Below are 27,025 nucleotides of genomic sequence, written 5' to 3' on the forward strand. Positions count from 1 at the left end.
AATTGTCAGGATCAACTGGGGAACGCCATGTTCCCAAATGCAAGAGTGATTAGCTGTAGGGATCAGAGCCATTTGAATTATTAAATCAATTCTACAATTGTTTACCATTGTGTTGATGCCATAGAAACACTATATCCCACAACATTAGCCACTCACTCTAAGGAAATATTGTTTTCGTTATTCAGACATACAATTAAGCACCTAATTACAGGAGCAGTATATTAGTCTAAAGTCATTCTACCATAATATGCACAAAGACATATTACCTTCTCCAAACTCATTAACAATGACTGCAATTCTCTTGCTGTGCTGTTCAGTCAAAATATAATTCAAAAGAGTTGTCTTTCCAGCACCTGATAAAAAAATAAAAAAAAATTAAGAAAATTGTCAAACCAGGTTAGATATGGGATTTAACCACATGTCATAAACTGGGTATACATTTTGGAAAATATTCCAATTGAGTATAACTAGTGTATCACTAGTTTTCTAATCAAAAGTCACTTTTCAAATTAGTCAAATACAGTATGTCCCTCTAGTGGTGACCAAAGTGCAGATCATAATTAGAATGGGTCAGCCTTGAACAGTTGCCATTTCATGTGGCTCCACCAGAAGGCAGTATTGTACCACATAAAACTACATTACCAGCATGAAAAAGTTTGCAAGAAGTTACATTTAGATTACTATTTGCAAGTGAAAAATATTCAGTTCAGTGCAATGGATGCCATGTGACGTTCAAGTACATCACACCCAGCAGAACTGCTTTTCCTCACATCCCCATCGTTACCGTTTGGCAGCATATCCCAATTAACTAAATCTGCACCTAATATATGCTTACAAATAAACTAATGTAACGTTCACATTCCAGTGGGGTTTAGATTTTCAGTCTAGCTGTACAAGGAGGTAAAAATGTTACATTATAAAGACAAATAGCAATTATTTTAAAATAGAAGTACTAGAGATAGCCTGATATACTGTGCTCTATATACAAACACAGTGGAAACAGTGGGATCCCATATATGGTAAGTTATGACAATAGTTATGAGATTTTATGTGATAGGTTTGTCTGGTGTACTGTAATAACTTCTAATTAAAGAAAATAAACATAAATCGGGATATATTCATCAAATACTGTATGGTTTCATTTTTACAGAAGAAAAAAAATATTAAAATTGCAAATGTATTTAGTTACAAAGCAAAACCAACAGCATTTTCCTATAGTGCTTATGGGATGAACTACAATTGCATCTGGTAATTTCAATGGTATGTTTGCATATAAATATATATATTTTTTTTTTATCCTCCATTACAGACGCCCATTAATACAAAGGTTTAATTAAGCCTCATCCTATTTTGTTTTGTGCTTACCCAAATATCCTGTTATGATAGTGACTGGAATCTTGGTCTGTGGCTGATCATCTTTTTGGAAATCTAGAATAGGAACAAGTTCTGGGCAATCTTCATCTTCCTCCATCAACGCAGCAGGTTCTGCAAGCAAAAAGCGTTACGGGAAAGTGGGTATATATCATCATTACAGAAAGTCCTACTACAGTAGCTCCTGGGGTTTAACGGAGGTGTGCAAATCCTGACAATAAAATATATTAGGGACACAGCCTAATGACAAGGGATGTATGACATTACAAAGGTGGGGCAAGACATAATTGGAAATGATTTAAATTGCAGATTAGAGATGTACACAAACCCAATGTTTCTGCAGTTGAGCGATTATTGGCCACCTGCGCATGGGTCTATCTCGTACTGCGAATGTGCTGCAATGGTCTTTGCAATGGCAGTCACATTTATTCACAAAGTGAGTGACAGGAACCATTTCAGGGCCATAGAGGCAAAAACGCTGGTGTGTCGTGATCGATTTTAGGACGTGTCTCAGTCTGCGACTGTGATCCCATATGCAGCTTCAATGGCTCTGGCACATGACTTCCTGTGGCCATGCTGCACGACTATAGGGCCACACAGAAGTTCCATAATGGACTGATCTGCAACAGACGCTGGGTGTCTGTACACAAAGCATCTCAGCACATATCCAGGCAGCTGTTGCATTTGCATATTTTTGCACAGTCTCTGCGTACATCTCTGAATCAGGCCCTAAATTCTCAAACAACTTCTAAGCTATCGGGATAATAACAAATTGTCAGTAAGTAATGAAAACCAGTGCCATAGCAGGGTGACATTCCGCCCTGTAACGTCATGAAGAGTGGGCTGGGCCACCAGGATCAGTGTGTAGCTGCGCCACCGGAGCGTCCTAAGCATGCTCTTGGTCACTCCGCAGCAACTTTATCTATCTTCTTCCTTCATTGTACTACAAGTTTCAGCATGGTAGCAACTAAAATAGGATTTTGGTTACCTAACGGTAAATCCTTTTCTCGTAGTTCGTAGAGGATGCTGGGATCCACATTAGTACCATGGGGTATAGACTGGTCCATCAGGAGCCATTGGCACTTTAAGAGTTTGAGAGTGTGGGCTGGCTCCTCTCTCTATGCCCCTCCTACCAGACTCAGTCTAGAAACTGTGCCCGAGGAGACGGACATCTTTGAGAGAAGGATTTAACACAGATAGCGACAAGATTCATACCAGCTCACACATACAAGGCACATCAGGCTAACTAGCTTGAAAAACTGCTGAAACATTACTTACCAAGTAACAATGCTGTACATAACTAAACAAAGTTGTACTGAACCAGTTAACGGTTGCAGGAAAATAAAGCGCTGGGCGGACGCCCAGCATCCTCTACGGACTACAAGAAAAGGATTTACTGATAGGTAACCAAAATCCTATTTTCTCTTACGTCCTAGAGGATGCTGGGTTCCACATTGGTACCATGCTCCCAGAACGGGAGAGAGCGCGGAACCTCCTGCAGAACTGATTGACTGAACTTCAGATCATCAGAGGCCAAAGTATCGAACTTGTAGAACTTAGCAAACGTGTTCGACCCAGACCAAGTTGCCACTCGGCAAAGTTGTAACGCCAAGACACCCCGGGCAGCCGCCCAGGAAGAACCCACCTTACGAGCAGAGTGGGCCTTGACAGATTTTGGACACGGCAATCCTGCCGTAAAATAAGCATGATGGATAGTGAACCTAATCCAACGAGATATAGTCTGCTTTGAAGCAGGACACTCAATTTTCTTGGGATCATACAGGACAAACAAAGAGTCAGATTTCCTGTGATGAGCATAGATTCTCAAAGCTCTCACAACATCCAAGGACTTTGACGAAATTGAGGAATCAGTAGCCACTGGCACCACAAGAGGCTGGTTGATATGAAATGCCGACACAACCTTTGGAAGAAACTGTTGACGTGTCTGGAGCTCAGCTCTATCTTCGTGGAATATCAAGTAAGGGCTTTTACAGGACAAAGCCCCCAATTCTAACACACTTCTAGCAGAAGCTAAGGCCAACAACGTGACAGCCTTCCATGTAAGAAATTTGACCTCAACCTCCTGTAGAGGCTCAAACTAGTCAAACTGGAGAAACTGCAAAACCACGTTAAGGTCCCAAGGCGCCGTAGGCTGTACAAAGGGAGGTTGGATGTGCAGAACTCCCTTCAAAAAGGTCTTAACCTCAGGGAGGGCAGCCAATTGTTTCTGGAAGAAAATGGACAGGGCCAAAATCTGGACCTTCACAGATCCCAACCTCAGGCCCATATCCACACCTGCTTGCAGGAAGAGGAGAAAACGTCCCAGTTGAAACTCCACCGCAGGAAACTTCTTGGACTCACACCAAGAGACATATTTCTTCCAAATACGATGGTAATGTTTAGATGTAACCCCTTTCCTAGCCTGTATCAGGGTAGGAATTACCTTCTTTGGAATGCCCTTCCGAGCTAGTATCAGGCGTTCAACCTCCATGCCGTCAAACATAGCCGCGGTAAGTCTGGATAGGCGAACGGCCCCTGATGCAGCAGGTCCTCTTGAAGAGGAAGAGGCCTTGGCTCTTCCTGCAAGATATTCAGAAGGTCCGCGTACCAAGCCCACCTTGGCCATTCTGGAGCAATGAGGATCGCTTGAACTCTTGTTCTCCTTACGAGCTTTAGTACTCTTGGAATGAGTGGGAGTGGTGGAAACACGTACACCGACTGGAACACCCACGGAGACACCAGGGCGTCCACCACCACTGCTTGTGGGTCCTTCAACCTGGAACAATAGCATTGAAGCTTTTTGTTGAGACGAGAGGCCATCATGTCTATTTGGGGTAACCCCCAAAGGTCTGTTATTTCCTTGAACACCTCCGGATGGAGACCCCACTCCTCCGGATGGAGATCGTGTCTGCTGAGGAAGTCTGCTTCCCAGTTGTCCACTCCAGGAATGAAGATTGCAGAGAGCGCCAACGCGTGTTTTTCTGCACAGAGGATGATTCTTACAAAAAAAGGAATAAGCACATGCGCTGCCAATGATGTATATGCAGCCAACCACTAACACTGGAACCTTCACAATAATTCCACAGAAATTGATACACACAGGATTGGAAAGTGATAGGCGCAAAACACCATAGAAAACATATAAAATGTCCTTACATCTGATAAAAAAACAAGGGAATCCCCTTGCAATCCTTCACTGGAGTGTTTGCAGATGTCCTCTTATAACGCCCTCCAACGTGTAGTCTCTTATCTCAAAAAAGAAAACAAATCATCGGGCAGTCCAATTTGGACAAAAGGGACAGCGAATTTATTTACACAGAACACTCACAATGTTTTAAAAAATATATAGCATATATCCACAACTGATGAAGGACCTTAGCGTCCGAAACGCGTCAAGCTAGTGGTGCCCGGTGTGGAGAGGTGGAGCCGTCTTCCTTGGATGACCTTTTCCTTCCGATACGCTGCAGAAGTACGGAATCTCCAGTGTTCTTTCTGGGAGGGTAATTCGATTCCAGCTGCCAGCACCCCTTGACACCCACTCTGTTGTGTTGTGGATATATGCTATATATTTTTTAAAACATTGTGAGTGTTCTGTGTAAATAAATTCGCTGTCCCTTTTGTCCAAATTGGTCTGCCCGATGATTTGTTTTCTTTTTTGAGATAAGAGACTACACGTTGGAGGGCGTTATAAGAGGACATCTGCAAACACTCCAGTGAAGGATTGCAAGGGGATTCCCTTGTTTTTTTATCAGATGTAAGGACGTTTTATATGTTTTCTATGGTGTTTTGCGCCTATCACTTTCCAATCCTGTGTGTATCAGAGGATGATTCTTGTCACCTCTGACATCGCAGCTCTGCTTTTCGTTCCGCCCTGTCGGTTTATGTAAGCCACCATCGTTACATTGTCCGACTGTACTTGAATGGCCTGATTTCTTAGAAGATGGGCCGCCTGAAGAAGACCGTTGTAGACGGCTCTTAGTTCCAGGATGTTGATCGGCAGGCCGGCTTCCAGACTTGACCACCTTCCTTGGAAGGTTTCCCCTTGAGTGACTACGCCCCAGCCCCGGAGGCTCACATCCATGGTTAGAAGGACCCAGTCCTGAATCCCGAACTTGCGGCCCTCCAGAAGGTGAGGCAAATGGAGCCACCAGAGGAGTGAAATCCTGGCCTTTGGCGACAAACGAATTCTCTGGTGCATGTGTAGATGAGATCCTGACCACTTGTCCAGGAGATCAAGTTGGAAGGCCCGAGCATGGAACCCCCCCATACTGGAGAGCCTTGTAAGAGGCCACCTTCTTCCTCAAAAGGCGAAGGCATTAATGAACAGACACCCGGGCTGGCTTCAGGACATCCCGGACCATTGTTTGTATCACCAACGCCTTTTCCTGCGGAAGAAACACCCTCTGCACTTCCGTGTCGAGGATCATCCCCAGAAAAGACAACCTCCGGGTTGGTTCCAAATGAGATTTTGGAAGGTTCAGAATCCAACCGTGGACTCTGAGTAGGCGGGTCGTGAGTACAATGGACTGCAACAGCTCCTACTTGGACGATGCTTTTATCAGTAGATCGTCTAGATACGGAATGATGTTCACCCCGTTTTCGGAGTAGAACCATCATCTCCACCATCACCTTGAGAGGCCGAATGGCAGGGCCCGGAACTGGAAATGACAGTCCAGTAATGCAAAATGGAGAGAAGCCTGATGCGGTAGCCAAATCGTAATGTGGAGGTACGCATCTATGATATCCAGGGATACTAGGAATTCCCCCTCTTCCAGATCTGATATCCCTGCCCTGACCGACTCCATTTTGAACTTGAACTCCTTCAGAAAAGGGTTCAGAGATTTTAGGTTCAGAATGGGCCTGACCGAACCATCCGATTTCGGTACCACGAAAAGGTTTGAATAGTAACTCGTGGCTTGCAAATGAGGAGGCACTGGCACAATGACCTGTGCCTCCACCAACTTCTGAACCGCTGGTTGTATGACAGTCCTGTCCGTCAGCGTCGGTGAGGAGGGAGATTTTGAAATTCCAACCTGTATCCCTGGGACACAATATCTATCACCCAGGGATCCAGGCCGGACGATACCCAGACGTGACTGAACTGTCTGAGCGTCGCTCCCACTGGCCCCACCTCCAGGCCACGCGGTCCACCGTCATGCGGAGGACTTCGGCGTACTGGAAGCAGGCTTAGTTTCCTGGGAACCTGCCGCAGCAGGTTTCTTGGATTTAGCTCGACCTCAACTAAAGAAGGTATTGGACTTCTTGGCCTTTCTAGCTTGTTAGGCCGAAAATACTGCGATGCTGATGAAGAGAAGGATTTCTTCGGAGCAGGTGCAGCTGAGGGAAGGAAACTTACCCGCCGTAGCCGTGTATATCCACGCATCCAAAGCTTCCCCAAAGAGAGCCTGACCTGTGTAGGGTAGGGACTCCACACTTTTTCTGGATTCAGCGTCGGCCGAACACTGGCGCAGCCACAGTCCCCGACGAGCTAAAACAGACATGGAAGAGATCCCCGCAGCCATGGAACCCAGGTCTTTCATGGATTCTACCAAAAAAAACTGCTGAATCGTGAATGTTATGCATATACAATTCAACATCACCCTTATCCATTGTATCCAAATCCTCAAGTAAGGTGCCTGACCATTTCACTATAGCTTTTGCAATCCATGCACTAGCAATAGTGGGACGTAATATGGCCCCCGAAGCTGTGTACATTGATTTAAGTGTATTATCAATCTTTCCATCAGCCGGCTCCTTTAAGGCGGTAGAACCCCGAACAGGCAAAACCACCTTTTTTGAGAGTCTGGACACAGATGCGTCAACAATTGGTGGGCTTTCCCATTTTTTTCTATCCTCCTCAGGAAAGGAAACGCCACCTGGACCCTTTTAGGGATCTGGACTTTCTCAGGGTTTTCCCATGCTTTCTCAAATATAGCATTCAATTCCTATGACGCAGGGAAGGTTAGCGAGGCTTTCTTATTTTCAGTGAAAAAAGCCTCCTCAACCTGCTCAGGTGTGGTATCATTAATATTCAACACATACCTGATAGCCGCTATCATTAATTGCACCCCTTTTGCAAGAGAGGCAGACCCCCCTATTACCGTCTGTGGTATCAGAATCGGTATCCGTGTCATCTTGCATGACATGAACAAGCGCACGTTTGTGGGGGTACACAGCGGAGCGTCCTGAGATACCAGAATCTGGCCATACTGCCATAGAGTTCTGCAATACCTGGGTTGCGGATTCATTACTTGCAACCCTATCTGAACTCTGAGAAATCCAAGATTTGATAGAGGAAAACCACTCAGGTACCCTTGCTGGAATCTGTGCTAAACCAGTGCTATCCTGATTACATGGAATGGGATCATCCTGGGAGGACATATCCTCCGCAGCATATGACAGTGTCCCTGTACATAGCTAAAGGAGACCACAAAACACTCCACACACACACAAGGGAGGGCAGACAGAGTTCCCCCCCCCCCCTAAGAATGGCAAGAGAGACGCAGAGATTGGAGCCAACCCCCACACAGCGCTATTAACCAAAGGGAGACCCCTTGTCAGTGCTGACTGTGCACCTTAATAGGAAACACAGCCGTATTGTAGCCCCCCCCCCCCCCATCACCACCACCACCTTCTACAACCCCCTGGTACCGTGAGAGATAGCTGGAGTTGCTGTGGAGGTACCTTCTCTCTCCTGATCAGCGCTGTGCAGGCAGGAAAATGGCGCTGAACGCTGCTGGGTCCGCTCTGAGAAGCTCCGCCCCCAAAACGGCGCTGTCTTCCCGCTCTTCATCTGATTATACTGGCTTGAGGATTGATGCTGACTGAGATCCTGGGACCCCGACAGGCTTTGTGACCAGTGTAGGGTGTAAGCGCTGGCCCAGGGCGCCCCTCACCGAGCCGCACTATGTACCGCTGAGCCATCCCGGAGCGCAGTTAATACTGCGCTCCTACCCTGCTTCCGCCATCTTCACACCAGCCCCTCGCTTGCTAGGGGGGACGGTGTCTTACTCGCCACAATCTTCAGCTCTGTAAGGGGTTGGCGGCATGCTGCTGGGGTGAGCGATCCCTTGTGGCGGGGAACGATCAATCCCCTCAGGAGCTCAGTGTCCTGTCAGCGGAGTAAGTGGCTCAGACCCCGCAGGGCGGACCCTACTCCCCCCCCCCCTCCCCCTTAGTCCCATGCTGCAGGGAGGCTGTTGCCAACAGCCTCCCTGTAAAATAAAAAAAACTCTAAAATAACATTTTACTAGAAAATCTCTGGAGAGCTCCCCTAGCTGTGACCGGCTCCTCCGGGCACATTTTCTAAACTGAGTCTGGTAGGAAGGGCATAGAGGGAGGTGCCAGCCCACACTCTCAAACTCTTAAAGTGCCAATGGCTTCTGGTGGACCCGTCTATACCCCCATGGTACTAATGTGGACCCCAGCATCCTCTAGGACGTAAGAGAAATAATTATGCTTAAAATTTGTGTGCACAGTCCACAGCCTGGGATTAACATCGCGACTGTTCCCCGCAACCTGCCAGCTGAGAAAGCCTCAGCCTTATCAGGCTGACCGTTGCGGGGGATTTTGCAGGGCCAAGAAGTCTGCGTTTTCTGAAAACCGTCCCTATTTCTGGAAATACTGGCCATCTCCATCGAATGGGTCCTGCGCAGTTTCCCGATAATCTGGAAACTGTAGATTGGATCGCACAAGCGATCCATGCTGAATGAGGACCATAGTACCAAATTCAGGGCACACGATGATTGGGAAATCTTTTTTTAATCAATCCTTTATGAAAGGTAGGTTTGATGCCAAGTTATACTTTATTAATTGCCTTAGGGAAATATCAACAATATAAACCTTTGTTCAGGACAGTTTTCATTTACGCATTTGTCATTGGTGATGCTGGCTTGTAGTGCACATGTGATAGTTTAAACTGAACCACTGTGCTTGAACAAACCCTGTTTTGTATGTAGTAATATCCATAAAGATGTATATCCTACTGTGGGCAGCCAATAAAGCATCATTTAAATGTTATAATTATTTCCCATTAGCTATACACATAGCATTTTCCACTCAAAACTGAGGAGTGTGCCTTGGGTACAGTATACTTAGGGCTATTATTGGCCTAAAATGGTCCAGACCGACAGCTGAGGCCCCTGATTGTCTGCCGGCCCGCAACCTTTAATTAGCTGCGCTTTCCTTCCCTCAGGCTCAGAGAGGAGGCAGCAGCAACAGCAGCAGCAAGAGGGGTGAGCACTATTACCGGTGGTACTCTGTGTCTTGCTGTACTGGGAGCAATGTGTAAGTGGCACTACTGTGGGCTAGGTGTAAGTGGCACTACTGTGGGCTATGTATATGTGGCACTACTGGGGGCATTATGTGTATATAGGACATTATGGGTTAAAAAAAGTTTATGCACCACTGATGCCCCACCCCTTTCTTAGCTCCACCCACTTCTGCCCCACCGACAGTTCCTGAACCTATTTTCCTACAAAAATAGCACTGAGTATACCTACTACAGAACTACACATAATATGCACAGTAAAAAAAAAGTTTGCAGTGGACAATGCATGGACCATTAACGTTTCTAAAGCTAGTTACCCAATGGTGTTCAGCCAGCACATCTGACTTTTTTTTTTTTTTATGCATGTGCAATCCATGCAAACACATCCCAAAAATAAAGCCCATTGTATTGTACGAGTCTATAACCATTTACATTCATTTGGCAATGTTTTTGGACGCCGATTTCAGTTTGTTTTGTGCATGTCCCAGCACGCGTACCAATCCATTGTTCTCTATTAACACACAATGAGTACATACCCATTAGTAGGGGTTAACAGAAGCTGTTTTACCAGAGGTTTGCAGTACTTTTCAGTTTGTTTCTACGGCCTATTCATGTTAATAAAGTTAGAAACAGAGGATTTGACGGCAGATAAGAACCACTTGGCCCATCTAGGCTGCCCCTTTTTTACCTGTTGGTAACCAAGTTGAGTATCACATGTACAAACTCAGTTGAAACGAATGTGCGATCAAAACAAATAGCCCATAAACATGAATTGGGCTTTATAGCATTGTTTATTCCCCCATACATAATTAGAGATTCATTTACTTTCCCCAGGTCTCTCAATTACATTGCATACTACGTGGGACTACTGCCTGTGACTGGCACAGCAACTGAGACAATTCCCAGTCAATTGATTTTTTTTTTGTCTTGGATTTCACTTTAGGTTAATAAAAAGATCTGTTATGGATAATAAAGTAAGGAGATATATTTTAATATTTCTACTCTTTCCTTTAGGATCATATTTTCATTTGTACTGCAACAAAATGCAGCTTTATTTTGGTTAACAGACGCAAACTTTCCTATGGAATTACAGCAGAACAAGAGGAAATAAAAATTTATTTATTCCATATACCTGGAAGTAATATAATCACAGCTCTTTTCAGAAGAGTTGTATGTTGTGATTGTAATCATAATTATACATACATACCGCCATTATGTATACAGTAAAGGGGGGTACTCACGGAGCGATCGCTGCTTAAAATGTAAGCAATCTGACTAGATTGCTTGGATTTTAAGCATGATCGCTCCGTGTGTACCCCCACAGCGATAGCAATGCGAAGCCCCGCGCCCCGCTATCGCTGCTGCTAGATTGGCCAATCTAGCAGGTCGCTGAGCGCCCCCCGGTCTCCCCCCACATGCTCAGAACACATCGCGCTGTGCTGAGCGGCGGGAGATCGGCCAGTGAGTACTGGCCTTAAGTGGCAGAATGCCCAATACATCCTGTGTATGACCACGATATATGCTGGGTGTCAGGGTGGCAGATGTGTTTCACCATAACACAAACTATCAGCTACTATATTTCCACTTAAATGAAACAGTCATTGGAAAGATTTAGCTAATCAGATCCAATAATCAGGGCTTGAGTTACAAACAAATGTGCCTGAGGCATTACAGAAGACACAATATGCACAGATGGAGAATTTCATGCCTGAACAAATGTATCCAGATGTTAGTAGAGTCAGGGTCAAAAGCTAGGAACCTGCAAAACAATTTAGGAATGGGGCTGTGTGTACAATATCAGCATCATATCTAACAATGACCAGCAAAGATTGCCGTACATATGACATAGGGGTCATTCCATGTCAGTTCAACCTGGCGTGTCCACCACCCTTCTCAGATTTTTATTAATTTTTTTTAGTTAAGAGAGTATGTCAAAAAAACTCTTTCTGCCAAATATCTCGACTGTCGGACAATTCGTTTATTAAATATTGTTTTTACAGTAACTCGAAATGTAAAGCAGATAAAGTAATTTGGTTTGGATTCGGGAGGAAGAGTTACCTTGGGGGTGTAAATTTCATGGCGATTCTTTAATAAATACCCGTGATACTTCAAATAAACTGGATAAAGAAGCTGCGATTAGTATAGACAATTTAATACAATTGAAAATTCAATATTTAATAAACAAATTATCAGACAGTTGAGATATTTGGCAGAAATCGTTTTGACATCCTCTCTTAGCTAAAAAAAAAAAATGTACAAATTTGAGATGGGTGGTGGACATTTAATTTTTTGGGGGGGTGATTTGGTGTGGAATGACATTTAGCCTAAATGACCAGAATATTGAGTAACCATAAACAAAAAAAAATTGGATTTTAATACCTACCGGTAAACCCTTTTCTCCTAGTCCGTAGAGGATGCTGGGGACTCCAAAAGGACCATGGAGTATAGACGGGATCCGCAGGAGACATGGGCACTTTAAGACTTTAAATGGGTGTGAACTGGCTCCTCCCTCTATGCCCCTCCTCCAGACCTCAGTTATAGGAACTGTTTTTGTTAAACTAAAGGTGAGATACATACCAAGTCACACCACAAAACACCGTACAACATGGCTTTTAAGAAAATACCAGTTAACAGCATGAACCAAAACCAGCTACAGGCTGAACATAACCACAACACAAACTCTGTGTAACAAAAGCAATAACTATCAACACGTACTGCAGATACAGTCCGCACAGGGACGGGCGCCCAGCATCCTCTACGGACTAGGAGAAAAGGATTTACCGTTAGGTATTAAAATCCTATTTTCTCATACGTCCTAGAGGATGCTGGGGACTCCAAAAAGGACAATGGGGTTTATACCAAAGCTCCAGACCAGGCGGGAGAGTGAGGACGACTCTGCAGCACCGATTGAGCAAACATGAGGTCCTCATCAGCCAGGGTATCAAACTTGTAGAACTTAGCAAAAGTGTTTGAATCCGACCAAGTAGCTGCTCGGCAAAGTTGAAGCGCCGAGACTCCTCGGGCAGCCGCCCAAGATGAGCCCACTTCCTGGTAGAATGGGCCTTCACCGACTTCGGTAATGACAATCCAGCCGTAGAATGAGCATGCCGAATCGTATTACAGATCCAGCGTGCAATAGTCTGCTTAGAAGCAGGAGCTCCAATTTTGTTGCAAGCATACAGGACAAACAGAGCCTCAGATTTCCTAATCTGAGCCGTTCTGGCGACATAAATTTTTAAAGCTCTGACTACATCGAGAGACTTTGAATCAGCCAAGACTTCAGTAGCCACAGGCACCACAATAGGTTGGTTCATGTGAAACGAAGAAACCACCTTTGGCAGAAATTGTTGACGAGTTCTCAATTCCGCTCTATCCACATGGAAGATCAAATTAGGGCTCTTGTGAGACAAAGCCGCTAATTCCGACACCCGCCTTGCGGACGCCAAGGCCAAAAGCATGACCACTTTCCAAGTGAGAAATTTTAACTCAACCTTTCGTAAAGCTTCAAACCAGTGTGACATAAGAAACTGCAACACCACGTTAAGGTCCCATGGTGCCACTGGGGGCACAAACGGAGGTTGGATGTGCAGCACTCCTTTCACGAAAGTCTGAACCTCTGGAAGGGCGGCCAATTCTTTTTGAAAGAAAATTGATAAGGCCAAAATCTGCACTTTAATGGAGCCTAATTTTAGGCCCGCATCCACACCAGCCTGCAAAAAATGGAGAAAACGACCCAGCTGAAATTCTTCCGTAGGAGCCTTCTTGGATTCACACCAAGACACATACTTTCTCCAAATACTGTGATAATGCTTCGTCGTAACCTCCTTTCTAGCTTTAAGCAGAGTGGGGATGACTTCCCCGGGAATACCCTTTCGAGCTAGGATTTGGCGTTCAACCGCCACGCCGTCAAACGCAACCGCTGCAAGTCCTGGAACACGCACGGGCCTTGCAGTAACAGATCCTCTCTTAGAGGAAGAGGCCAGAGATCTCCTATCAGTAAATCCTGAAGATCCGGATACCAGGCCCTCCGTGGCCAATCTGGAACAATGAGTATCGCCTGAACCCTTGTTCTTCTTATGATCCTTATCACTTTTGGAATGAGTGGAAGTGGAGGGAACACATATACCGACTGAAACACCCACGGTGTTACCAGGGCGTCCACTGCACTGGCTTGAAGGTCCCTCGACCTGGAACAATATCTCTGAAGCTTCTTGTTGAGGCGAGACGCCATCATGTCAATTTGAGGAATTCCCCAATGACTTGTCACTTCTGCAAAGACCTCTTGATGATGACCCCACTCTCCTGGATGGAGATCATGTCTGCTGAGGAAGTCTGCTTCTCAGTTGTCCACGCCCGGAATGAAGACCGCTGACAGAGCGCTTACATATTTTTCCGCCCAGCAGTTTTACAGAGAAACTCAGGAGAGCTCCCCCTCTCTCTGGGCACAGAGTCTAACTGAGGTCTGGAGGAGGGGCATAGAGGAAGGAGCCAGTTCACACCCATTTAAAGTCTTAAAATGCCCATGTCTCCTGTGGATCCAGTCTATACCCGATGCTCCTTTTGGAGTCCCCAGCATCCTCTAGGACGTATGAGAAAATAATAATTTACTACAGGCCATTATGCACCTCAACAAAATTACCACACACCAGCATGACATATAAAGTGGAGTATCATATTAGCTGCGATAACGCGATCGCAGCTACGGTTATCACACCTATCTACCAAAAAATTGGGTTATCGCAGCGTGCGTGCTCCCATTTATCACACCTATCCAATTGCAAATCGTTGAAAACGGCAATCGCGTGATAATTCGAGCCGGCAAAATCATAAGAAAGTGGGAAAAAGTGCCTATAACCCCCAAAATGCCAAATAATGGAAAACATTATAGAGGTCTATTATTGCCCATAATATAACTATTTTGTGTCATAAAATGGGGTCAAAAGGCTGTTATATGCATTTTTTTTTTTAAATGCTGAAAAATTATAGAAAGCAATTAGACCGATTCCTCCCACCTGCAAGTCTAAAAACACTTGTCCCACTCATAAAGCACCCAAATGCCCCGTACCTTGTACCCCAATTTCCATCACCTTGCATTTTTTTACCCCAAAAATGACATGTCACCATTGGCTACTTAAAAATAAGTAAAAACTTTTAAGTGCCCAGTTATTCATTGGTATGGGGTGGGCGGTGTCCCAGGGGGTTCTGAGCCAAACCCCAACATTTTTAGCCTAAATAAAAGAGGGATTTTGCACTACTTATCACCAGCTGGGAAATCCGGAAAAAAGAACAATGGACACTTATGGATATAAATGTATTTTACCACTGTATGTCTGTTAAACTGTAAATTGAGACTGAACATTTGCTTCTTCCTCCATCACAGATAATACCCCTTTCACATCGCACAAATAACCCGGTATCGACACGGCATATTGCCGTGTCGAACCGGGTCAGTGTGCGATGTGAAAGGTCCTTTGACGATTTAGCGGGTCGCCTGACCCGGTAATTCAACCCGGTAAAAAAGAAGGGTTTTACCCGGGTTGATTACCGGGTCAGGTGCGGTGTGAATGGGACACGGTTCCCATTCACAGCATAGGGAGAGGCGGCGCAGGAGATGAGCTCATCTCCTGGCGCCGCCTCCACCCCCGCCCCTGCTGCTGCTGCTCCCTCCGCTGCTATGGCAACCGACCCGGTATATTACCGGGTCGGAAAGCCAGCAGCGGAGCGCAAATGCCGGATCCCACCCGGTTAAGTACACGTTTGTCTTACCGGGTAGGATCCGGCATTTGCGGTCTGAATGCGGTATAACTGAAGCCACATCTTTAGGATACTAATGAGTTATAGGGTATGCAGTTAATATCCCGACATTCGAAATACAGACGCTGTAATCCCGAAAGCTGTAAAAGTACCGGAAATACAGACTGTCGCTCGCAATTCCCACTAGGGTAGTGGTCCACGCCACCACCAGAGGGGGAATATAATAGTGTGGTGGGCTAAGTTCCGAAGCGTGGCTAGCGCAGTGAACCCACGAGGAGCTTGATGTCAGGATTTTGACGTCGGCAACCTAACCGCCAGGATCCCGACAGTCAGGAATTCATACTGAATCCAGTTATGGTAGATGATCAGCAAGCAGTAATTCAAAACAGAATATAAAACAGTGTTGCAAGACAACGGAGAGCCCCATTCCAGATTTTCTAAAGGAAAATAACAGCATGTTGGGCATATTTACAAACAGAAACTATAAACATGTATATTATTTAGCGTGTTTATACACAGGTTTTCACATATCTTAGTACTAAATATATAACTTGAATTTTTATTACATTTTCACGTTTCATCAAGTATTCTCTAAATTCTCTAAATTCAATATTACCTCAATTATGACCTACGCTACACGTAATTGCCAACATATTACTTATGCTGTGTAACTACCCAGCCAGTAGAGTCCTAAAATAACAGGTCCACTCACTGCTTTACAACTCAAACTATTAAAGTTGTGATTAGACTAGGATACAGTGACTTGTCTGAGGTCACCGTGATCTTACAACAGATTGAGCCAGAGTGTATAATACTTCATTTGGTTAAAGATTGTTAAAGAAATATCCTTGAATCTAATAAACAAATTTTGTGAGGTGCAGATTTTTTTCAGAAACAAAACACAATACCAAGAAGACACTCCCAACGATTGTGGTATGACCAATGTGTTTTCCGTCAAGATGGTTATCATAACAACAAAACAGATGGTGTTTTGTATTCATCTCATGTCAAAGATTATCAGCTTTTCAGCAAAGTAAACCGTATGGTAAACATAGCTACTGTTACCTTCACAGTGCGTTTTTGTTTTTTTTGTGGGGGGAGATGGGCGGCGGGGGTTTGCCTTGTGTGACCTAACGCTAGCATTAATAAAATCATCAGTAAGAGAAAGACCTCAATTGTGTTCAAGTACCAGCGTTATAAGACAAAATCCTTATTACAGTGTGTTGGCATATGCAAAGGCATGTCATTCTGTAACAGCCGGATTTTGTATTTACTGTATATTAAATGCAGCTATTATATATTATTTGCCTTTTATTTACCATAATATTGGGATGTTTATGAATAGAATAACCCTTTCACACTAGCACATATTCAAAACAAATTGCACATAAGCTGTATTCCATGCCCTTTTAGATTATGTACTAAAATTTTTACTAGCATTTACAATGGGCTGTAGGTCAGGAGACCGCCGGTCACAATACCTCCCCCTACATCCCGACCACTTACAATCCCGACAGTCGACATGCTGACTAGCAGGGAGTATTCCCACTCGTGAGTGTCCACGACACCCATAAAGTGGGAACAGAACCTGTGGTGTGCTCAGCTCGCCACCGAGCCCGTAAGGGGATTGTTGCGCTCACCCCCCTGCCAGTACACCGCCGTCGCTATAGTGACGCATATCCAACCCTTTATCATGACTTTTTTTTTGGCAATCTGGGAGTTTTGGTGGGGTTTTTTGCCTCGCCCTGTATGTATGTAAAACTGTCTGCTTTTCTGGGAAGGGGGAACAGAGCCACGGTTTCTGTGATCCTAGTGCAGTCAGCTGCACTAAAGCCAGCGAGAGGGGATTCCGAAGGACTGTTCAATCAGTGCTGGCCACAGTGATCGGGACAGACGGAGGGGAATCCAGAGCCAAGCTGCTAGTGCACTCAAGTCACCGGGTGGTGGGGTTCCACCGGGCTGCCCAATCATTGTGGCCAGCAGTGACTGGGACACATTGGAGGAGGAGACGCGAGTAGACAGTGGCCGGTAGGTTCCTCCGAGACTGGCGGCTGCTGGAAGATTATAAAGCATTCGCACAGTGGGCGTTTCCAAGTGGTCACATCTGAGGCGACCACACCAGGCAATTGGTTAATTAAAAAACATTACATACAGAAAGTTTACTTTCAGACTTGTTTTATTTCATACTTACCTGTCCTATTGTCCTGAAAGTAGTCCATCGACACTAGCCCTAGGCTTACATAATGGTTCACATGGTTTGACCTGAAGCAACCTGTGAGATCCACTATATAAGCACTGAGCCAATGTTAATGATAGGCAAGTAGTTCCAGAAGCTCCTAGCTGGAAATATATTGTCTACTGCGGGAAGTGCATGCAGATATACAGGTTTGTTTTTTTTTGTTTTGTTTTTTTCTTGGGGGGGGGGGGGAGGAGGGGTTCATAGTATGTATGAAATAAAAAAGACAGCTGAAAGCAAGCTCGTGTAGTACTTATTTATTCATTTTTTTTTAAACTGCCTTCTGGATGGCCAAGTGGCAGCAGGATCCGGTCTCTAGGTCGACAGGGTCTCTAGGTCGACAGGTCAAAAGGTCGACATGAGTTTTTCATGATTTTTTTTTTTTTTTTAATCTTTTCATACTTAACGGTTCGTGTGGACTACGAATGGAACGGTAATCTGTGCCGTGCGAAACGAGGCACCCTGCCCGAAGCATGGCAAGCGAAGTGAGCCATGCAAGGGGACACGGTGCACTAACTGGGGTTCCCGGCCACTGTACGAAGAAAACAACACCAACATTTTTTTAAAAACTCTTGTCGACCTTTTGACCTGTCGACCTAGACCATGTCGACCTAAAGAACCTGTCGACCTAGTTACTGTCGACCTAGTTACTATCTACCTTCCATACCACACCCGTGGCAGCTTGCCTGAACAGCCATTATCGGCAGCTGGATTATCCTGGGTACTGTAGTTCACCAAATACAAAAGGCATTTTTATTACTTGTACCTACCACCCTGGGTTACAAGGAAGAGTCCTGGTGAATTATTGTGAGCCCAACTCCCCTGGGAAAGTCAGCCCTGGTACCAAGTGGCCTGGTGCTGGTTGGAGGTGTAGTGCAGGGATCCCATCTACGGTACCACCAAACCAGGCTGTTTACCTTAAAATCAAGGGACCCGACACGGTTTTCCCCATGATTTTCAGATACAGTATCCAACACTGGGATGAAAGTGCCACTGAGCTGAAAGTGCCACTGCTGATTAGAAAGTGGGGGCAACCACCACACAATTTTGTTTACATTATTTCTCTATTTTTAACTAGCGAAAGTAGGCAGCGTTAGCTTACGTCTGTGACAGCACAAAGTCATTCTGTTGGATGTAAGTTGTCGGGTTGGCTTGTCTAATTAAAAAAATGGTTGCTCTATAAAGTGACATGGATAATCATGCATGGCCTGCTTTAGGCCATGTTCAAACAATGCTGCTTCAGTGGCCATGGTATACTAATACTAAGCAGCTGGTCTAGACATCATGTGAAATATCATTGTTTACTATGAGAAAATTCACAAACATTATCTGGATCACTTTGTTGCTCTTGTCATGCATTGCAAACAAACTTTAAAACTGAATGCTTAACTATTAAATTCACATTCCATTACTCAGTGGCATACTAAATAGGTACCCGGAACAAGGGGGCTGTTACAGCTCTGCATTCTGCATGCACATAAAGTTGCTCCCGAGTCCTTTCAGGTGATGCTGATGAGAAGACTCAAGAGCCACTCTGCTCTGTATGCAGTGTGCATGCAGAATACAAAGCCAAAAAGATCTAAGAGTAGCCAGCCACAAAGAATTCTGTGTAGCATACGGTTATGGATCAATGGGTCGACAGTCAGACGGTCGACATGCACAAGGTCAACATGGACAAAAGGTTGAAAGGGTCCACACATGAAAAGGTCAACATGAGTTTTTAATGTTTTTTCTGGTGTCAAAATGTTCCTTTTAGCGCCATTCCCAACTGTTGTCCACGTGGATGGTAAAGTAAACCAAAAAAAAATCCTGGGAAAAAAAAAAAAAAAAGGGAGATTTATGGTAGACTTACCATAGTTAAATCGCTTTCTACGAGGTACACTGGGTTCCACAGGGAATACATCAAGGAGTAGAGTTGATCCAGAGGCACCGACAGGCTAAAGCTTTGACTGTTCCCAGGATGCACTGCACCACCTCCTCTATAACACCGCCCCCGGGCACTGGAGCCCAGTTTCGTTAACCAGTACAATGCAGTAGCAGGTAAAAGAAACGGCAGATGTTAGTCACATAGAACCACATTCTCACAACAGGAGAACGGAACAGCAGCTAATGCCATACAAACCCAAAGAAGCTAAGTGCGTCAGGGTGAGCGCCCTGTGGAATCCAGTGTACCTCACAGAAAGAGATTTAACAATGGTAAGTCTTACCATAAATCTCCTTTTCTGCAGCAGGGTACACTGGGATTCCACCGGGAATACATTGGTGACATCCTAAAGCAGTTCCTCATGGGAGGGGACACACCATAGCAGGCACAAGAACCCGGCGTCCAAAGGAAGTATCCTGGGAGGCTGAAGTATCAAAGGCATAGAACCTAATGAATGTGTTCACGGACGACCACGCAGCCAGCCGCCTTGCCCAATTGTTCAGCGGACGCGTCACGGCGGGCACCCAAGAAGGTCCAACAGACCCAGCAGAATGGGCTTTGATAGCAGCAGGAGCTGGGAGTCCAGCCTGCGCATAAACTTGTGCAATCACCATTCTAATCCATCTTGCCAAAGTTTGCTTATTCGCAGGCCAGCCACGTTTGTGAAAACCAAAAAGTACAAAAAGGGCATCTGACCTCCAGATAGAGGCAGTCCTCTCGAAGCAGATATGGAGAGCCCATACCACATCCAAAGACCGTTCTTTGGAAGACAAACCAGAAGAGATAAAAGCCGGAACCACAATCTCTTGGTTAAGACTGAAAGAAGATACCACTTTAGGAAGATAAACGGGGCGAGTTTGAAGAACTGCCCAGTCACGGTGAAAAATCAAAAAGGGTGGACAACAGGACAAAGCGCCTAAGTCAGACACCCTCCTAGCAGAGGCAATAGCCAGCAGAAACATGCCTAAGGCATTTAAGGTCCACAGACTCAAGAGGTTCAAATGGAGACTCTTATAGGGCATTTAAGACAACAGACAGATCCCATGGAGCCACAGGAGGGACATAGGGATGCTGAATCCGTAAAAATACTCTGAGTGAAAGTATGAACATCAGGGATAGACGTAATTTCTCAGAAACCACATCGACAAGGCAGATATATGAACCTTGAGGGAGGCCAGACGAAGGCCTAAATCCTGGCCTTCTTGCAGAAAAGCCAAAAGTCTGGAAGTTCTGAACGAATAGGCATCATAATTCTTAGCAGCACACCACGTGAAGTAAGAGTTCCAGACCCTGTAATAAATCCGTGCTGAAGCCAGTTTGTGGGCCTGCAACATAGTTTGGATAACAGCCTCAGAGAATCCTTTGGCCCTCAGGAGTGACGCTTCAAGAGCCACACCGTCAAAGCCAGTCTGGCCCGGTCCGGGTAGACAAGGGCCCTGAACGAGGAGGTCTGGCGTTCAGGAAGTAGAAGAGGACGCTCGATCGATAGACCTTGCAGGTCTGAGAACCAATGCCGTCTGGGCCACGCTGGAGCGACTAGAAGTAGTATTCCTCTTTGTTACTTGAACTTCCGTAGTACCCTGGGCAGGAGTGACACTGGAGGGAACACGTATGGCAGCCAAAAGTTCCATGGAATTACCAATGCGTCCATGAACGCTGCTTGAGGATCCCTTGTCATTGATCCGAAGACCTGAACCTTGTGGATTGTGTTGAGACGCCATCAGGTTTACATCTGGTAGGCCCCACTTGTCCACTAGGAGTTCAAAGACTTCCGAATGAATACTCCACTCTCCGGCGTGAACGTCCTGACGACTGAGGAAATACGTGTCCTAGTTGAGGACTCAGGGAATGAACATTGCCGATATTGCTGGCAGATAGCGTTCAGCCCAACGGAGGATTTTTGATACCGTCAGCATTGCCATGCGGCTTCAAGTGCCGCCTTGATGATTTATGTACGCCACCGTGGTGGTGTTGTCTGATTGTACTTGAACAGGTCTGTTCTGTACCAGATGCAGGGCAAGCGTCAATGCATTGAACAGAATTCCAGCAATTCCAGAATGTATATAGGGAGGAGAGATTCCTCCATGGTCCACCGACCCTGGAGAGAGTATTGCTCCAACACCGCGCCCCATCCCCGCAGACTGGCATCCGTTGTCAGGAGGACCCAGTTGGAGATTAAAAGAGACGGCCCCTACTCAACTGTTGGTCCTGTAGCCACCAGCTCAGTGACAGACGAACCTCCGGAGTCAAGGAGTTCATTTGAGACCTGATCCGATGGGACAGGCCTTTCCACTTGGAAAGGATTCACCTCTGCAGAGGGCGGGAATGAAATTGAGCGTACTCTACCATGTTGAAAGCCGACACCATGAGGCCTAGTACTTGCATCGTCGAATGTATCAACACTCTTGGGCGAGAGAGGAAGTAACTGATCCTGTCCTGACGTTTCAGGACTTTCTCTGGAGACAGAAACAATCTCTGGCTGTTTGTGTGTCCACAGTGCCCCCAGGTGCACCATGCTCTGACCAGGTACCAGCAAGGACTTTTTCCAGTGGATGAGCCACCCATGGGCCTGTAGGAATTGGACAGTCAGTTCCAGATGACTGAGGAGAACATCTTGGGAGTTCGCCAGGATCAGCAAGTCGTCCAGATATGGCAGGATCCTGATTCCCTGATGGCAGAGAAGGGCCGTCATTACGGCCATGACCTTGGTGAAGATCAGAGGGGCCTTGTCCAGTCCTAATGGCAGAGCCTGGAACTGATAATAGAGGTTGCTAATAGCAAACCACAGATATTGTTGATGCGATACGGCAATAGGTATATGTAGGTAAGCATCCTGTATGTCCAGGGATACCACACAGTCGTCGTGTTCCATGGCCTGTACAATAAAGCACAGAGTTTCCATACGGAATTTGGACACTCTCACAAATTTGTTCAATGCTTTGAGGTTGAGTATAGGCCGGAAGGACCCACTTGGCTTCGGAACTAGAAACAGGGTCGAATAGTATCCCCTGCCTCTCTGGGACAGAGGTAACGGCACTGCCACTCCTGTGTCCAGGAGGGATTGAACAACCAAGTGTAGAGCTTGCGCTTTCAACGGATCCAAAGGGATAACCGTCGAGCAGAACTGGCGAGGGGGATGTCTATTGAAAGAGACTGCGTACCCGTGAGAGACAACTTCCCGCACCCAGGTGTCCGAAGTGGTCTTTAATCCCAGGCCTGGTCGAACCGCAGAAGTCAGCCTCCCACCCTGGGGTCCCGCAGGGGGAGGCCCGCCCCGTCATGCAGCACGCTTATCTTGTTTGGAAGCAGGCTGACAGGCAGACCAGGATTGTTTAGGTTTGGGCTTAGTGGATTTGGGAGTACGAGCCTGTCTCGGGTACGCCTGACCCTTTGCCTTCCCTGGAGGTCGAAAGGAACAAAAAGTGGTACTCTTTACCTTCGGTGCCAAAGGATTAGTACTTGGGAGAAACGCAGTCTTAGCAGTTGCCAAGTCAGTCACAATCTTATTCAGATCCTCCCCAAAAAGGATGTCTCCCTTAAAAGGGAGCACCTCCAAGGTCTTTTTGGAGTCTAGGTCCACCTTCCAGGACCTCAACCACAGAATTCAGTGAGCCAGTATAGACATAGCAGACGCCTTGGCTGCCATTACACCCGCCTCAGAGGCCGCCTCCTGAATATAATGGGAGGCTGTGGTAATATGAGACAGATATTGTCTGGCAGTGTCAGAAATATCCTGAGGCAGCTCATCCTCAATTGCCTGAACCCATGCTTCAATTCCTTTCGCGGCCCAGGAGGCTGCTATAGTGGGTCTATGTACAGCACCAGTAAGAGAGTAAATAGACTTCAGGCATCCCTCCACACACTTATCCGTCGGTTCCTTCAGCTGAGGTGACAGCGGTGACAGGCAGAGTAGATGACACCACAAGATGGGCGACATGAGAGTCCACCGGCGGTGCAGTTTCCCACTTGTTACTCAACTCCGCAGGAATAGGATAACGAGCTAGCATCTTTTTAGACAGGGAAAATTTATTTCCTGGAGACGACCAGGATTCCTGATGTATGTCAATTAAATGGTCAGAATGTGGTAAGACTACTTTAGTAACCTTCTGACGTTTGAACTTATCAGGTTTCTTAGATGCAGTAGTGGGAGCGATCTTATCAGTTTGGAGAATCAGCTTAATAGCCTCCACTAGGTCAGGAACATCAACCTAGGTTGTAGATTCCTCATCAGAAGCGACTGTATCATTGTCTGACGGATAAGTATATTCCCCATCCTCATCAGAAGTATTATCCAAAATATTAGTGGATTGTGAGGAAGAAATGGCCTGCTTAGATGACCCCTTGACCCCAGAGGGGCGTGGGGTAGACTTTTGTCTAACCAAATATTGATTTAATTGTTGTAACTGGGTAGACAGAGTGTCCACACAGGGTGGATTAACTACAGGGACAATATGTGGCTGCAATGGAACAGGAGGTCCCACAGGGGGCGTAACACGTATGACAAGCGTATTCAGCATACTTGAGAACTCTGCCCAAGGTGGTTCCTGATTGGCCACAGGTGCTGCGGGCTGACTGGGAGATGTAAGGCACCCAGTGCCTGAACCATCAGCTAAAACTTCCCCCTCAGGGGTGTAGCACGAATATATATGAGACCCTGACGTACCTAAGCCCCCAGGGTACAGAATATAGTGATAGCAAGAAGTGTGATACACGAAAATAAAATCCACACAGCAGCTACAGGCAAAATCAGTCACAGGTACAATGCAGAAGTTATTACAGATAAACAATAAAACTGCACTGGACAAGTAAAACTACACATGTATATGTATGTGTGTATATAGGTATCACAATGCACAGTAGATACTGGACGTCTATCTTAGAATACTTGTACTAAATATTCAGGTAGAAGTACACTTGTTCTTAACTAACACTATCTAAAATGACATGTAGAATATTTAAGTGCCTGTAAATGCACAGCGCTGATGAGACAGGCGGATTTACAGAGGAGACAATGCCCTGCAGTCCCTGAGACCAGCCGCAGCTACTTGTAAAGATGGCACCAAAATCTCTTCAGGAAGTGAGGGAGAGTGAAATGCAGCTCCAGGGCGGGAACACCAGCAGTAGATGGCGGCCGGAGCTGGGGGGGGGGGGGGGAGGGCTACAGGTCAGTGCCTTATCCCCTATGCTGGTCCTCACCACCGGGTACTGTGGAGCCTATCTAAAACTAATTTTTGTTAAATCCGACCTGCGCTCCCTGTACTGGTGGATGTAGTGGGGTCCCTGTGCAGTACAGTGTCCATGTCAGCGGCGCGGTCCGTCTCCTGGGACCACGACCGGACCGCGATTTACTGGCGGGTCCCACCTGGGGGACCCTCTTACCTACTTCCTGATGTGCAGCCACGCGATCCAGGAGAGCGTCAGCGGTGGTGTGCCTGAAGACCGGTGTGCCTCCGCTGCAAGTACCCGGGAACCCGGACGCGGGAGTATGCAGCGCTGCTGGGGAGGTGATGGAGCCGCAGCACAGAATGTCAGAATGACAAACAGTGCTGCGGCCCTTGAAGTCTTATTAAAAAGCTCTTTTCAGGGATGCCTAGTGCAGACCCACCTGTTAGTGACCTGCTCTGCAGGCACCAACTTACAAACTGAGCTCCAGTGTCCGAAGGCAGGGTTATAGAGGAGGCGGTGCAGTGCATTCTGGGAACAGTCAAAGCTTTAGCATGTTGGTGCCTCGGGTCAAGCTCCAACTCTACACCCCGATGTATTCCCTGTGGAATATCAGTGTACCCCGCTGCAGAAAAACTCCTGTCAATTTTTTCATGTGTCGACCATTGACATGTCAACCTTTTGACCAGGTCAACTAGATGAGTGTAAACCATTTGGTGTCAATCTTTTCACTGTCGACCTATCATCCAGATACTGTAGCATAGAAGGGACACTGAGGTGGGGCCAGAAGAAGGACCCACCACACATGGCAACAGACACATACTTAAGGTCACAAAATAACAACGTACACTTTTTCCCAATATTTGAAAGTAATTTAATAACCAGAATACTAAATACACCCTCCAAATCTTTGTACAAATGGACATAACCTTCCAACTTGCTCATACATTTTTTTTTATTGTTTTTTTCATATAAAGTAATGCAAGTAACACATAGGGAGGGATTAAAATATTATCGCACCCCCGATCTCCCGTCTATAGTGATGGGAGTTCGCTGAGCGATATTCAAATGCCCCCACTTATCGTGCCCATTACAGTCGGGTTTAGGCGCGCAAAGCACCTAAACCTAACTAAAATCATGGGCACGAGGGTGAAAAGACCTGTTTGGGCGCCCAAGCGGGTCACTTTACGCGCATTTCAGCTCGCTAACCCCGGCTGAAATTAACTTGGCATGCCTGTCCGTAGCCACATTAGAATAGCTGCGGACGGGCGCGATCGCGGGGGGAACATTTGAATCCGGCCCATAGATCAATAAATGTGGAGAAAACATGAAGTTAGAAACAGGCAAACATTCAATACAGTCATCAAACAAGCATATGGAGTAAGTAGATTGGTTCAATATGTAAAATTAAAGCACAATGGGAGAAATAACCATACATAATTTTTTTGTCTGTGGCATTGCCTTCAGACCTACTTGTAGTTTTGTGAGGTTGCAGATTCAGCTACAACCGCATAGTGGAAGTAATCAAACATCAAAGTTTAGCCTACTCTCACATTAGGACAGACAGCTTCATTTATATTCATTTCTCTCTTAAACTGTTTGGGCAAGCCTTAGCTATGTGTTATATACTGTAAATCATGACAGTGAGGGAGCGTCAGGTCTGCTTTACTAAAAAAATACACCTCTAAATAGGTTTTCCAACATAAAGGGTGGAATTCAAATGTTTGAAAAGTCAGTTGGGTGTCCGTGTTTTGCTGTCTATTAGATATCCCAACTGACTTTTCAAACATCTGAATCTCCCCCAAAGTGTACCTGACAGGCGCACAAAGCATCCCACTGAGAGACAACCCTACTGCCAAGGAGGGAGGCCTTTGAGACACCTTTTGAATCCTATTTAAATGCCTTATTTTAGCTTAATGAGTCAAATGAGCACATATATCCCACAAGTAATTACTGTACGTTTGTCCCAGTTCCACCCAAATACCCCTATAAAGCATGCTAAATCCATGTGCTTTCATTCATCTGCACACACGTAGAAATAAATAACACATAATTGCCAAAAACAATTGAATTACTGTTTGATTTTTAGAAATAAACATTTATAGCAACTCCAGTCTAAATACATAATACCCTTCCATACAGTAATATGTGTAAATGTGTCAGAATATTAAAATAACTGCACAAAACATAACAGGTGCATGTTGTTAGTATGCTTTCCACATGCCATGAACTGCTATTACACTATGAGCCTTATCTGCTGAGGGGTTACATAAGCAGCAGCTCTCACACTGCTGTAATATCAGAGACC

General features: G+C 45.7%; 1 protein-coding gene across 1 annotated transcript in view; it reads right to left on the minus strand.

The window, feature by feature from the left end:
- LOC134896596 (zinc-regulated GTPase metalloprotein activator 1-like) overlaps positions 1 to 27,025 on the minus strand; it is a 227,316-nt gene that overhangs the window by 200,111 nt on the left and 180 nt on the right. Inside the window, exons 2-3 of the mRNA XM_063913930.1 lie at positions 1,366 to 1,485; positions 267 to 353 (exon numbers count right to left, since the gene is read on the minus strand). Of these exons, the coding sequence (XP_063770000.1) occupies positions 267 to 353; positions 1,366 to 1,471 (193 nt within the window). The 5' untranslated portion in view covers positions 1,472 to 1,485. The remainder of the gene's footprint in view (positions 1 to 266; positions 354 to 1,365; positions 1,486 to 27,025) is intronic.

This window comes from Pseudophryne corroboree, chromosome 1 (assembly GCF_028390025.1).
Source record: "Pseudophryne corroboree isolate aPseCor3 chromosome 1, aPseCor3.hap2, whole genome shotgun sequence".
NCBI lineage: Eukaryota > Metazoa > Chordata > Amphibia > Anura > Myobatrachidae > Pseudophryne > Pseudophryne corroboree.